The sequence below is a fragment of the Diospyros lotus genome, chromosome 6 (genome assembly GCF_014633365.1).
Source record: "Diospyros lotus cultivar Yz01 chromosome 6, ASM1463336v1, whole genome shotgun sequence".
Lineage (NCBI taxonomy): Eukaryota > Viridiplantae > Streptophyta > Magnoliopsida > Ericales > Ebenaceae > Diospyros > Diospyros lotus.
The window spans coordinates 24,378,007-24,393,758 of NC_068343.1; the positions used below are offsets into that span (position 1 = coordinate 24,378,007).

General features: G+C 34.3%; 1 protein-coding gene and 1 long non-coding RNA gene across 2 annotated transcripts in view; both read right to left on the reverse strand.

Moving 5' to 3' along the window:
* Window positions 1–4,135: 4,135 nt before the first annotated feature.
* On the reverse strand, window positions 4,136–9,776 carry LOC127803308 (uncharacterized). Its single transcript, XR_008023491.1, has 3 exons — window positions 6,748–9,776; window positions 6,500–6,645; window positions 4,136–5,177 (listed from the first exon to the last, which is right to left on the reverse strand). It is a non-coding gene; the product is annotated as an uncharacterized LOC127803308 (long non-coding RNA).
* A 514-nt stretch (window positions 9,777–10,290) lies between these two features.
* The window catches only part of LOC127803305 (carbamoyl-phosphate synthase small chain, chloroplastic), a 34,830-nt gene continuing 29,368 nt past the window's right edge, over window positions 10,291–15,752 (reverse strand). Inside the window, exons 3-10 of the mRNA XM_052339430.1 lie at window positions 14,750–14,838; window positions 14,608–14,668; window positions 14,012–14,079; window positions 13,775–13,903; window positions 13,583–13,692; window positions 13,143–13,490; window positions 11,704–11,869; window positions 10,291–10,692 (exon numbers count right to left, since the gene is read on the reverse strand). Of these exons, the coding sequence (XP_052195390.1) occupies window positions 10,643–10,692; window positions 11,704–11,869; window positions 13,143–13,490; window positions 13,583–13,692; window positions 13,775–13,903; window positions 14,012–14,079; window positions 14,608–14,668; window positions 14,750–14,838 (1,021 nt within the window). The 3' untranslated portion in view covers window positions 10,291–10,642. The remainder of the gene's footprint in view (window positions 10,693–11,703; window positions 11,870–13,142; window positions 13,491–13,582; window positions 13,693–13,774; window positions 13,904–14,011; window positions 14,080–14,607; window positions 14,669–14,749; window positions 14,839–15,752) is intronic.

A 15,752-nucleotide genomic window follows, 5' to 3' on the forward strand; every position in this document is an offset into this window, starting at 1 on the left:
AAGGGAGTATTTCTTTCATGTTCTTTTGGTTGACATTGAAGACAATGTGTTAAATAAGTTTGGGGGGGGGGGGGGTAACATTATTAATTGTTATGTATTATTTTTGTTACATATGTGTGTTTTGATGTGAAAATTTTGGTGGAGCTTATATCAAGTGCACATTTGGCCAATCCCAACCCCAAGCCTAAAAAAAAAAAAAAATAATAATAATAATAATAATAATAATAATAATAATAAATAAAAAAAATGAAAGATAAAATAAACAAAACTTGTTATTTGAAATCATGATTTGCATTTGGGTTCTTTATTGTGTTTAACATTGACTCTTTGATTTGGAATGAACAATATCTTATAAAGCAAGATTAAGCATACTTAGATTTTTATGATCGTTAAAATGCATGTTCTTTGCGAAGTTGTGTAAGTTGTGTGACTAGGCATGAAAGATAAATGCAATTCTTTTCTTGTGATTGTTCCCTTTGAGCTAGGCCTAAACAGGGTTTAAGTAAATAGGAAGAATAATGCTGAGCGAGATGGAGCATAAAATGCACTCGTTCGACGATTAAAAAAAAAAATGAGAAAGCGAGATGGAGCATAAAATGCACTCGTCAATAGTTAAAAAAAAAAACGAGATGGAGCATAAAATGCCCTCGTTAAAAATATATATATATATATATAAAACCCTAATTTGCTACCTTTGTTTATAGTAGTAAGACAGGACGGTTACAAAAATGAGTGTTGCATTATTCGATTGTGCTGGGTACATGACAAAACATGATTGAGTTGAGAATTTTGTATGAATTCTTGAGCTAGGAAATGTGAGTATGCTCAATTTCTCTTTATTTGCTATTGTTGCATTCTCGATTGAGGATTTAGATGTGGACATAAAACAGGCTTTTAATGTGATGAATAATTTCAAATACATGTTTTGTTTTCTTGAGTATGGAGTTTCTCTACTTTGCTTGAGGACAAGCAAAAGGTTAAGTGTAGGAGTATTTGATAGGGTTTAATTGTATGCATATTTTTATCTACTTTTCATCTTAATCTTGTGCTACTTTTTTTACAAAAAATGTGTGTTTACATAAATTTTATATCATTTTAATCTCTTTTTGTAGGAACCCAATGAAGGATATTATTTCGAAGATTCGGGCATAAAAAGAAAAAAATATTAAAAAATTAATTTCAAAATTAATATTTTAAATTAATATTATAATAAAAAATAAAAAATAAATATTTTATAATTATAGTTATTATAATTAATAATATATTAAATATTATATATTAAATTATAATATATATGTATTTTATTATATATTATCTTATATTATTTATTTATATAATATATGTGAAGATGGCGTGAACATGGAGGAGTAGGGTTGGCAGTGCCTTGCATTTGTATATATATATAATATAATATATGAGGAGAAAGGAAGGAAGGAGGGCAGCCGCCGTGCATGACATATATATATATATATATATATTTATAATAGGTGATAGAAAAATTGGAGACTTGGGGATGCGAGAGGACACAAGGCGGTGAGAATAAGACATTGAAAAGGAGAAATTGAGAAGGAGGCGCTTGAATAGAAGATGACGGACACAAGACAGTGGGCTAAATTGGCTGAGGATTCGTTGGAGCAGCAAGCACCCAGATCTGGAACAGATTTAGGCAGGGAGCTTCATCTATTTCTTTTTCTTCATTGTTTAATTAATTTTTTTTATGCTGCCACTATTATTTTAGATTTTAATTAATTTTATAATAAATTAATTTTATTTAACTAGGGGTTGAGATGAAGCTTGTTATGAATTATTGATTTTTATTGATTGAATTTTCTATCGTGATTTTAATTATTTATTACTTATTTTTAATGCGATTGAGTGATTTCATCATTATTTAATTGATTTTGTATTATGATTTGAGACCGAGAGGTGATTTTCATAACAGATTGAATTAATAAATTCCATAAGATAGATAGTTGATAAGGGATTTGATACTTGAATCTTATGAGGGATAATAAATTGAAACTTAACAATGAATTTCGGTTTGTTATAACTATTGGGAAATATGTTGATTGTTAACAAATTGAGATTTAATTAGGTTAGTAAATCTTGGAAAAAAAATTAACCAATTTAGATATTTATCCCATTGAATTGATAGAAACCCAATTAATTGAAAATTAAGACAAATTAATAAGTGGATTCAAAATACCCTGGTTGCCTCCATTTTATCTAAGTTAAGTTATTTTTTAATTTGTGTTTAATTTTAGTTTTCATTATTTTAATTTATTCAAATTCATCTCTTTTTATAGTCTAAATAATATTAAAGTTAATCTAATTTTAGTACTTAATCCAATCCTCGTGGGATGACACTCTACTCATTCATTATATTATTTGCGCAATTCGTACGCTTGCGAATTAGCCTAACACGCACGACCTCGGTTTGCGTGCCAAAATCACAAACACCTGAACTTATACTCAACCTTAAGCCACGATACTCCCTAAACACCATATTTAATTAAAGGAGCATTAAAATCCATTTTTCTTCAATTTTCCATAATTTTCTCTATTTTTCTCCTAATTTTCACCTCTATAATTCAAAAATAATTTTCTCCTCAAACTTTTTCCCACTTTTTTCAACACAATAATTCCTAAAGTAAATTTAGAAAAATACTGAAATGAAATAACAGGAATACCCCTATCGTACGCGCCATGCGCGTGAAAACTGGCACGTCCAGACATGCACCGGTCTTCTTCTTTGCTTCCGGCCGCCGGCGACGGCTTTGATTCCCAATTCGAGTACACCTCCTTGAAGCCCTCGACTAGTCGTTCCTAATGGCACCAATTTTTGGCCAAAAGGCCATCGAAAAATGCCCTAAATGGGCAGTTACAAGCAACCCTAGGTGGTCCACCTCGTGTCTCTGGCCAAGCTTCGAATGGCCTCCAAACTCGATGAAAACTCTCATAAAAACTCCAGAAATCTTCCCCTTGATGCAAGGATCAAAAGCCCCTTAACAAATCCCTCAAAAACATCCAAAATTGCGGCCAATTTGATGCCAAAATTTTGAAACCCTCGGCCCCCTTTTATACCAAAAAATCGGCCACCTCTCAGCCAATCACCGACCAAGCCTTGGCCACCAAGCTTGCCCACACCGTATACCACCTCCCCCAGTTCTCCCTCAGCTGTCCCATCACCGAAAACAGCAGCCACGTGCGATGGAAAGCGGCAGCCGATTTCTTTCTTGTATTCACACCAGATTTTCATTTATTACACTTTGGCCCCTAACTAATTTCCAACATCAGTTTACCCCTATCCTTGAGGCCCCTAATCTTTCCAACAATACCACTAAGGCCCACAAGTTTGGTACTCTTCATTTCATCCTCAAGATTTTTGAAAACTATCCTTTTGACCTCCCTCGGGCAAGATTAGAAAATTGTATTTAGGCTCGACTGATCCTTTTGACCATAAATCCCTTCTTTTCAACCCGAATTCGCTCAAGAGTTGTTCTACACGTAAAATATTGATCCTCAACACATTCTGTTGGCTCTTTGGAGGTTTCCTACATTGATTTGGTTTTCTCAGCCTGGTCGACAGGTATACCGAAAACTGTTCCCGATCTAACTTCTTATGATACCTTAAAGTATGCCTCGAATCACTCGTCGGTACTATCCCATTTTCCTTAGCTATCTAGGGTCCGGGGTACTCCATTCTGCTGATTCGATCGCTTAAGACTGAGATAGTGTACCCTACAATCTCTTTCTTTCGAAATTCCATTTATACCCTTAAGAATTTCCCTGATTTTACAGCGACCACACACAAGGATAGAGGCATCGAGGCCATTACCTACACATGCAAATACTACCAACATCATAGCATAGAACTTGCGAACATTCTTAACATAACCCACACACAGCCACCATGAACACATTAAACGTGCATGAATAGATTACATGGGTAAAATTTGTTATTCTATTGGGGTGCATCTTGTTATAACCATTTACAACTTCAAGGTTGCATGGCATTTCAAATGAAATATTTAACTGGCTTTCAATGTTACTATGAGCCAACCATTACCTTATCAAGGGATCAAAAATCAAAACCCCATTTTTTTATCCTGTATCTTACGCAAGCTAAGGTGATCTTCACACACTAACCCATGGAAAAAAAAAAAAAGTATTGCATCTTGGGGTTTGAATGTACAGATCACAATATTTGGTTTGGATACATTTACATTTGGATTCAATATTTTATTTGTATCTTTAGCTTCTGACCATCATGTGATAACCATGTAAGATAAATCGAAGTGACCATACATGAATACTATAACTTCAAAATTAATAAGAGTTACTTACATGTTTAATGTATTGTCATTGATAACTAAAAACTAAATATCTTTTAAGACTATGAATAATAACCTGCAATGGACTAGATCTTACTCTCATTTCTAACCCTAATTATCATGGCATGAAGAGGACCAGTCAGATATGACCATTGTTGTAAAGTGAAAAGGGAACCTATCATTTTTTTTATAATAACCCCATAAGATTCTCTCATCATGGACTCCGAATAAGATAAGAATTGACCTACATTCACCTTCTATCTACATATTTAAATTAAACATTTATCTTAAATAAATGGTGCCATAAGCTTTATCAAATACCAGAGTCAATAGCCAACAGTAACAAAATCTAAGAGTAAAATCAAAGCCGCGACAAAGCCTACCTACAATAAAGCCCCTAAGAGACTCAAACAGGATGCTCAGCCAAAAGAACAGATTTAACAAAACCTCTTAGCAGAGTACAAGCAAGTGATGGCAAAATAAAATGGGACGCATTAGGTCAAAAATAAAATGTGAAGTCTAGCACTTCCACACAACTTTAAATGAAATAAAAAATGGAAAATGAAAGGAGCAACCAGGGGAAAGAGATTAAACCTAATGATTTTGTCAATGGAAGAAAACAAGGAGAGAGACGGAGACAATGTGACTTTTGTGGTCAGGTTGATGGAGCCTAGCTACAACATCAAGAGACTTCTCCAATTAGAACTCACCTTTTCTGCAATAATATGTTGTTACAAGCTGAAGCTGTTGTGTACCGCTCTCCTGAGTACTGCCTCGATGCTTTTCTCCAATCTGTGCCAGCCTTCATCATTATGGCAAACGCATAACTTATACATGCCCTTCCTGCAAATGCATATCTGGAACTAAGAAATTATCCGAGGTAGGACAATGTGGTAAGATCTAAATGAACAGGTTTCTACTAACACTAGAAAATCCACAGTTCCAATCAATAACCATAAAGAAACGCGAACAGTAAGTGTGCCCTAGCACACAACACTCTTTGTTTTGCAATGGTAGGGAGGGTCGATTTGCAAAGATTTATTTCTGCAACTTAAACATGCGAATTTCAATCACAAAGCAACAACCTTATCCGTGTTTTGCAAAGAAACAAACCATGTAATAGTATTTCACTAATAAGGAAACAAATCCAGGATCTAGAATATAAGTGAACTTTGTGGTCGGCCCATTTATCCTAAGTTCTGCCATTGTGTAAAGCCTCGAGAGTTGGAAATTAGCTCTTTTGATGGGAATAATAACCCTTAGACCAAATCAAATCAACCTTTTCGGTCATAACCCAAAGCTTGAGCAACAGCTGGTTCAGTTTCTACATGGCAGAAAACAAAATGGTCTTAGTAGGCCAAAAAAATGGTCTTAGCAATATATATAGCTGCAATTATATAAACCCTAGAAAATGGAAATTCTCAATGGTGCATCCATTTATCGATGAAGAGGCTCATTCCATAAGGATAGATAGCCTGCAAGTAATAATCCTATTTAAGTGAAAAAAATTAAATTATTTATCATCATCTCATCTAAAAGTTTGAACTATATATTATATAGAAAATTAACTTTATCTTTTATATTATTATTTTACTCTAAAAAAAATCTAATTATACTACTATCACTAAAACACTTATCTGTCATCCTAAAAAAAAGGCATTCCATAAACGTCTCTGATACTTGGAATGGATGGTGTCCTTATTCTTCCCAAATCAGACTTCCAAAGACTCCATATCTACTTCTCTATGGAGGCCGGGGGAAAAGAGGGGAGGAAGCTATATGCCTTTTACTTCTTGCTGCTCATATCTTAAAGACAGCACAACATAAAATACAAAGCAACCCCACAATATGTCATCCCTTTAAGACTAACAAAAGCTACTGCCCTGGTTAGTCCACTTTATGGGATACAGGAAGCTGCATGTACTACATTCTATATCCACCCATTCTTCTGCAGAATTATCAAGCTGAAAGTTAATATAAAAATGGTCTTGCTTGAGTGCTTTGAACTATAAAGGCCTTGTATAACTCAGACGTACATTTTATTAACTCGGGCACAAAATTTTGTAACTTGCAAGTAATAATGTCTGCTGCAGAAACCATACTTTTTAGACCTGTATACCCAGGGAAGTGAAAAACACCATTAAATCTTTGGATCGCATACCGACCTGCCCAAAAAGGTGGGAAGCCACAAAGTAAGAGATACAAATGATTACTCCAACACTCCAGACATCTATTTCTGGACTATAGTTTCGTTTCAGCACCTCAGGAGCCATGTAGTATGGACTTCCTACAATCTCAAGAAATCTCACACCTGCAAAAATTAGAAAGTTTCAGCCAATGGTAAATGGAGAAGTCATTTACTGTTGGTGATAACAAGCATATAATTCAAGAAATGGATATTAAAAGGCAGTACTAGGCTTAAAGAAGACTGACAGCCCAAAATCAATTGCTTTCATAGGTGCCTGTTCCTTCTGGTCTGCAAACAGAACGTTCTCAGGCTTTAGATCCCGATGCATAACCACATGCTTTTGACACGTAAAAGAAAGAAAGGAAAGAAAAGAATATAGAAAAATCAATTTCTTTTTATAGCATTGTAGAAGCCAAAGTGAAACAACCCCTTAATGCAATTTTGACTACATTATTAGAAGAGAAACTACCCATGAGATGCACTGTTTTGATGTTTTCAAAATGTTCGTACTCCGAAATTTCAAGAAACTCTAAAACTATGATTCAAGACTGCTTCAATAATTTTAAAAACATTTTAAAGTCGTTTTTAAAATTTTGAAAAAATTAAAAACACGTTTCTATTTTGAAATGTGTTTCCCATATTTAGCTACTGCTGTTAGAGAATGATAATGAAGTGGAGGAACTTTCTTAAATTGTATTATATTTGATTTTTTTTATTTTTTTTTATTTTTTTAATTATTAAGTTATGATTCATAGATAATAGAATTTGCAGTTATCTTTATCTGGATAGATGATGAAACTTATGTTTATATTTGATTAAATAATTATTTTTTATAATTTTTATATTAAAAATTATATTTAAAAAAAGACTCCTATATTTTTTAATTTATAGATTTTTTTCACATACCTATTCTTACTTTTTTGAAAAATGTCATTTTTTGTTTCCATTCCCTATTGTATTTATATTTTATTTCTATTTCTAAAAAAACTAATACAAGAAAAACAGAATGAATTAGATGACATAAATTAAGAATAAAAAATAACCAATTTAACATCTAGCTTCACAAGAGTAAATAAAGTAGCCAATAGATGAACAAACCAAAGCCACTCGACATTTCCCCCTACCCATGCTATGCAATAATCGGACTTAAATTATAGAATACATTTTTGTTTCCAAGAAAACTACAATGAATTGGATGACATAAATTAGCTTCACAAGAGTAAATAAACTAGAAAATAGAAGAACATACCAAAATCACTCGACAAAACTCCCAACCCATGCTATGCAGTAATCTGACTTAAATCATTCAATACATTTAATAGATCAAAAGTAGATAAGATTTCAAGCTTCATGATATTGGCACAGAAATCCAACTTCTCAAAACCTTACCATGGATATAAGAATCTGGAATTTGGAGTGAGACTAAGATAGCCCAAATATGGGAGGTCACAAACTTATTTTCATATGGACAGGACAGAGCAGGATTGAAATTGTACTTCCAATAACCTAAGTTCCCATATACCAACAACCAATCCACAACACTAAATAAAAGCTAAAATCTACCGGTCAAAAACATTACTGTGAAAACAAATGAAACCAAATTAGAAAAAAATCCTAATGCATTCCCATCATGGCAGATGGAATTGAACTTTTCATGTCATAGCATTAGGATTCCCTTCATAGTCTCCTTGCTGCAAGAAAGTGTGCATATATATCTTAGATATGTTTATGTACATTTATCACCTTTATGCCATTAATCATGTCGACTTATTTATACACTACATATGTAAGGAAATGTTTATCAGAATATCAATTATTCTTCTAAATGCCATACTGTTAGTAACATGGATACGTACGGATCCAGGTCATGGATCCGAGTTAAACATTGTAGTCTGCAGACCCGCCTATAAGGACTCATGGGTTGTAGAAACCACCCTCAACTTCTACTTTCTGCAAATGGAGAAGTGGGGAGATTGGAAGTTATTTGTATATATTTAGTACATATATATATATATATATATAGATGAAGGCGAATTATATGACTCTCAAAACGAAATACAAAAAAGTTCTCAGGTCTTTTTCTGTATTAGCTTTTAGGTTGTAAAAATGCTATTGATATATCATGGGTTACACCTTGAACTACATAATGTAGCTAAAATATCTAAAATACTCCTTACCCTATGCGATGAAGTGAGATTGTGAGGTACATGATTAAAATATCCCTCACCCAAGGCGGTGAGGTGCGAGGAATATTTTTATCATTTATGATGCATTATGTAATTCAAGGTGTAGCTCAAGAAATACCAATAGCATGGTCCTTTAGATTGTGACTCATAATCGATTTTTAAAAGTGTGATTCTGTTTCTAATCGGTAATTCAAACGAGTCGAACATCCATGTTTCTTCCACGGGAAAAATCTCCAAATGCTCACTGTTTTTCAGCTACGTATTTACATGTTACATTTTTTAACACATACCCCAAACGACAAGATGCAATATTACATTAAGCAAATCTTCACCTGAATGACTTCAACAACTGTGAGTCACCACCACAGCTGCCCTTTCCATGTAATGCCTCCTCTCAACAGTTGAGAAAACAGCTTATTTGCAAAGCATCAAGCAGCACTAACCCTTTTTATTGACATGTCGTTGCTGGAGGCATTGTCCAATCATGTAATCTATATCTTCTGTCCATTGCTATTTAGGTCTCCAAGAAGAGACAATGGTGCTCAACAAAGGTTCAGAATACTTCCCCAATTTGAGTGGGAATTCAACGTATTTCACAGGAATTAAACGCAGGCCAGGAAGGTGAAAAATAGAAGCTACGAATGATAATGAGCCTTAAAAACCACAACTACATCTATTAAGCCTTTTTTTCTTTTCTTTTTATTTTTTTTGGCACTAATAGACCGTTCAATTATTTAATTCCAATTTCCAAAAACGAAACTCCACAACAAAGGGGATAATCAACTAATTACTAATTAAGTCAGAGTGATATAAGACCTTCAATATCCAATTCCCAAAAGCACCAACCACCGAAAGGCCTTCATATGCAAAGCCGAGAACATCAACAACCAAAATTGAAGTCCAAAACAACATAAAGAACACCTACAACCATCGGAATCTCCCTGGAACCAAGCTCTTCCAATCAAATCTAAGCAAAATTTGAGGCAGGCACAAGCAAGTGTAGGTCAAATAAAGAATGAAAGTAAACAAAAACCAGAGACTACCATCAAATAGCAGCAAAGGAATGAAAACTTACAGTGTAAATGCAAGAGCCAAAGACAGTCAAAATCCTAAATCGAAGATGGATTTGGATAAATGGAATATATATATATATATATGTATATATATATATATATAGAGAGAGAGAGAGAGAGAGAGAGTGGGGGGGAGCCAAAACCCTAAGTTGAGGATGAGAGATGGAAAAGGATTTGGGGAAATGGAACGCGAGACAAAAAGAGTATTTACAATTGCCAAATGACTGAATGTAAGAGAAATATCAGTGTGGGCCCTGGCAAATTTTTATTGAGTTTTTATACCTTTAATTTTAGCCAGTCGAACAAGTTTCCTTTCCATACAATTCAAAGGCTAGGATCGAGCATCACTAATCTAACGGTTAAAAGGATGGAGGTACCTGTACCCATAGCGTACTATAGAAAGCCCTATCAATTAGCATTTGTCATTCCCCAGACAACAAGATGGCCAGCTACAACACTAATAATGCATCATTCCAAGTCCAAACCCTACCAATTTTATGGAAAAGATCTCAGAACACCACATAGACGTTTATATAGATTTCCCAGTTGGTCTTGCATTCCAAGCATAAAAGTTAGACAAGATGCCAGCTTGAAGGTTTTACAAGGAGAAATGTAAGTTCTCAGTCGTATTCCTTGGTGCAATCAAGTAGTGTTTTATTCTTGCTGATTAGATGACCACACAAACTAGTTCTGATCAACAACTCAACAGCCAACAGTAGCATCCATTGAAACAATTTCCAGCCTATATGGTAGTTTTTCCTTTCACTGTCACCATCCCTTGATGTTTAACCAGGCTTTTATCACCACTGAATTGTATCCTACATGCATATCACCGACTGAATTAACCTGGAGAAGACTTTTCTATGCGCCTTGTTTTTCTTGTCGCATCAGCAGAATAAAATCCGCAAAAGCTGCACACAAGACAACAATACCTCAACATTCAGATGGAAGAAATTGTATAACAAATCTACACATCCTGTGTACTAATCTAGACAACAAATATGTTACAAACTTAAAATAGGAAGTGAAATGTGCTTGTAAGAGTGAATTTCCAGAATGGGTATGAAACCAAATTTTGGAGAAGCGCACCAGAAACTCAAGGGGGCAGCTCATGAAACTTCAGGAACATGTTTAGGATACATTCATGACACAAAAAACTGAAGAGAAGTTTGTAAAGAACCCTGCAAAAATTATTTGCACGCTTGATCTACTCCTTTTTATGTTTTTTTTTTTTTAGTTTCAATTAAACATATGTTATGACGTATCAAAATATTTATTAAAGCATTATCATGAGTTCAAATAAGATTGGCTAAGTGTTCATGTTGTACCATAGAAGTTCTACATAAGATTTATATTGAGTTTCTCCATTTGCTTCTTAATCATTTTCTCATATCTCATTTTCTTTTATCTTTTCTAGTCTAGATAGCTTCCCCCTTCCTATTCTGGCAACATGAACAAACGTAAAAAGGAATAATTACACGTGAACTTTAACAATTGTAATTATTTTGACAAATTGAATATAAAAGGACCTTGCATGACATCTAAGAATATTTTAACCACTGCTCTTCAAAATTTCATTTTCATAGGCATTTAAAAACTATCAATAGAACTGGCTCACCAAATAGATTGGTAAATTAAGAAATCAGTTAGGCAAGTCAATGCTTCAGGTAAGAATGCTCCCTCCCTCCCATTCTTTTCATAAATTAAGAAATTAGTTCATATACGTATCTTTTGCTCCATGCAGCAGTATATGTATCTTTTACATCTATATGCACTTCTAATAGTATTTTTTTTTTTTTAATCATCATATATGCAAATATAAATGTACCAAGTTTTGCAAAGAAATAATAAAATGTTCACATTGCATCAAACATTAGCATTTGTGAAAAGATCTTGTCCACGGGTTAAAAGAATTCAATTACCAAGATCTGAATCATGAGGTCCTGGGGATGCTTCCGGATGGTATTGAAGAGACATGAGTTTTAGTTGAGGGAAAGCAAGTCCAGCACAGCTTCCATCATTGAGATTAACATGAGTTACTTCCACGCCCTCGGGAAGTGATGCAGGGTCAACAGCATAGTTGTGATTCTGCCACATGACAAATTGAAGGTGAAAATAAATGAATATTTGGAGGAAAATGTGTGTTTTTCTCCTTTTCTTTAAGAAATTGAAAGAAAAGAACTAGTGAACATCACGAGAGTGATTTTCAATGAGCTAAATTTAGACACCACATCATAAACATCAGTAAATGGATATCAATCATAGCATAAAGAAAGGGTGTCTTCAAAGCAAAGGGCTCTCCACTTTGCGAGGATTAGGAGGAGCAACCCTATCATTACTACCAACACTCCCACTCATATTAGTCATAGCATAGTAATGAAAATCAAAATTGGGTTAAAAATATAATGCATCAACTAGAAGATTATGACAATTAAACTTTATGACTCAAGAAAAAGAGTCAGAATAGAAACTACCACTAGTGGAATTTAAAAGAATTTAGGTGCTCAACCTGTAACTGGATAAGATTCTCCTTTTTAAATAAATAAAGATAGCATGAAAAAGAAATTACCATACAGGGAGATGAAACCTGTACAAAAAATCACTCACCTAAAAGTAGGGTGGGGGAGGAGAGAAAGAAAATCTCTCAGAAACAGAGAAAAATGAAATCTTTTTATGTACTACATATTCTAACATCCTGGCAAGATAAGATGAGCAAGAGACATTTAAAAAGATTTGGACACGTGAAGAGAAGACGAATGGTTGCACCTATAAAAAAAGGGGATGGGGAGAGAGAGAGAGAGAGATGGAACAGTCCAGACAAGCAACTCAAAATTGAAAAGTTGCAGTATTGCTTATTGAGTATAACTAATAGCTGGTGATCCCAATTCATAAACAAGGAGAAACCATAGTTATAGTCATTCCATATCAACAGACAACAGTTGGAACTTTTGGAACTTTGACATTGCATTTATTTTATACAATTGGAATACCTCAAGTGAGCAATTTCCAATCAGACCAAGGATGATATATTACAATTGATCACAACTGGAATGCCAAGCCAAAACTCCCTGCCATAAATGGTGGACCTCCTAATCAAGTACATGGTTGTTCACGCATGGGTGAATGAAATCATTCAAGTTAAAAAGAAGTTAATTTAGAAATGGAAGAAACATGGGCATTTTTGAATCAGACCAAGGATGATCTATCACTTAATCATAATTGGAATGCTGAAGATAAGCTCCCTTACCATATACAGAGGGCCTAGGTTTAAACTTTAATCCATTGGCATGGTTGGTTGTTCACACATGGATAAATGAAATCATTCAAGTTAAATAAAAAGTTATTTTAAAATGGAACAAACCTGTGCACTGATCTCTACATGGCCACTTCGAAAGTTACGCACAGGATGATTCCCTCCATGGTGGCCAAATTTCATCTTAAAGGTTTTACCACCCAAAGCCTGACCAAGCAATTGGTGGCCCATGCAAATTCCAAAAACAGGAACCTTTCCAATTATTTGCTGGACTGTTTCTACAGCATAAGGAACTGCAGATGGATCTCCTGGACCATTGCTAAAAAGAACTCCATCCGGTTTCATCTTGAGAGTCTCAGATGCTGGCCACATTGAAGGGACCACAGTAATTTTACAACCATATGATGCCAAGCGCCTTAATATATTTTGCTTGATTCCAAAATCATACGCAATAACCTTCATTGAAATAAAAGCCAGATATAAATAAGCTTTCTTCTGCAAATATGTTTATAGACATTACAGCACATACTTAGCATACTCCTACTAACATGAAAAGTCTCTCCAAACTTCCTATTTGAGCTAAACTCCCACTCTGAATCTGTTTTGTCAATCCATTCATAGGGGGCATTACAGGACACCCCACTTATTAAATCCACACCTGCAAAATCATGTCAAGAAAGCTAAGCACTGGAATGTACTATGTTACCAAAATCCATTTAAAAGGTAAAAGGGATACTAACCAACAATGTCCCATTTACGAGACATTTCTAACAGCTCGTCATCTGTTTTACTTTCTTCTGTGCTCAATACACCTATAAGACTTCCATCTTGTCTTAATCTACGAGTGATTGCACGTGTGTCTACATCATCTGTTGCAGAAGCAACAAAAAAACAACTAAGAGCTTAGAAGCCATCCTGAGGTTAATGTTAATAAAATTAACAATGCTGATATACTTATAAAGCATAGCATAACTTACATATTCCCATAATATTCCGCTCTACCAGATAATCTTCAAGTGTTCTTGTGCATCTCCAATTTGAAGTGCTGAAAAACACGTGTTCACTAACTATTTTAATCCATAACAATATTTAAAAGTGAAGGTGGTCACTGGCCAGTTCTTTAAGCTACAATAAAGCGCATATAGCAAAATGGGTCAGATAGGGAGTCAGATTAAAAATTGCCCTTTCCTATGCTTTCCATGAAGGGAAACGTAAAGGAATTAGACAGAGGAACATGGTCTGGGTTTCCATCAAAAAGATGTCCATCCCAAGATTGATATGATTTGATGGGATAGAGAACAAATACATAATAGTTTATTTATCTTCATACTAAATTCTATCCATCCATCTTAAACAAAGTTTTCAGAAGGATACATGGTTCTAACTAATTTCTTTTCATTTCCTTTCTTAAACCCTACTACAGAAATAATATGCTGATTTAACCCATACCTTTTCCAAACAAAGGAAAAGAAATGATTCATGTACTGTTTTCCTTTTGGTAATTTTCATTATTCTCTTTCTAATTCCCTCATCTTCAGCCTGCAAAACGCAATTTTAACAGAAGGCAGCATACCTGATACTTAGGCTTCTAATTACTAAACCTGCTAGGAAACATTGTCTTGACTCTTCATCATCTGCAGATGAAGCCTTCCTAATTCAGGATTTAGGCATCCAATAAAGTAACATAATAGATGACAAATGAAGATATTACCCACCAAAATTAACACCGGTATTCCCAATATGTGGGTTTGTCATCAGGACAAACTGGCCAGCATAACTAGGGTCAGTAAGAATCTCCTGATACCTGCAATATAACAAGCATACCAGATAATGTTTGTTTTACTTGTGAACTCCTCCACCAGGCTGTTTGATGAATGTGGATGCTAAGTTTGCTTTGCCAGGACATGAAATACATTTACTCTATACTGTGAAAAGAAAGCAAAGATAAAAAAGTAGTTGCTAGAACAATTTCAGTTTATGTCACTAATATGGAAAAATATGCCACTAATACACTCAAACATTCAACCAGATACGCAAAAGCAAAACTAGTTCAAATTTGCTTTGATTACTGATAAAAACTAAGAACAAATGTCCTGGCTAATAAATAGATATTGCTCGACCTGAAAAAGTTGAGGAATAGGAACAGAAAATTTGACGTCAGAACTTAACCTGAATGATCCAGATTCCACAGTGGTGTCTGTTGAGAAAATAAAGCTAACGTACTCTAGCAATTATTTTAATTTTCTGAGTATTAAATTCCAAAAAGGATATAATATAAGTGTAACAGAGGTGCATTTGACTTTCCTTCACAAAACAGATTTATGTTGTCAAGAACTAAAACACAAAAGCTTACTTGTCAAAGAGAAGGAAAAAGGGGAGGAGGAACACAACAAAATGTGGAAACTTGCATGGAAATTTTGCTTGGTTAACTTTACAGGAAACTGTTTTGGACAAAATTTTCCTTGAAACGCCACTTTAGCAAATGAATTTAGGTTTTTTTTCAGAATCCTTGAAATCCATTCTCATAAAAGAAAAGAGGCAATTAAGTCCCATTTCTGCCTATTGCTTGATATATGTTACCATCACAATATAAGCTAGTGAAATTTTCATGTTCTAGGAGCTTGCCGGAGCTTGCCCAATATCTGTCTATCAGCAAACAAAAAACTACTATTTGAAATTGAAGAGTGCAGAAAACATAACTTTCACTTGACAAGATGC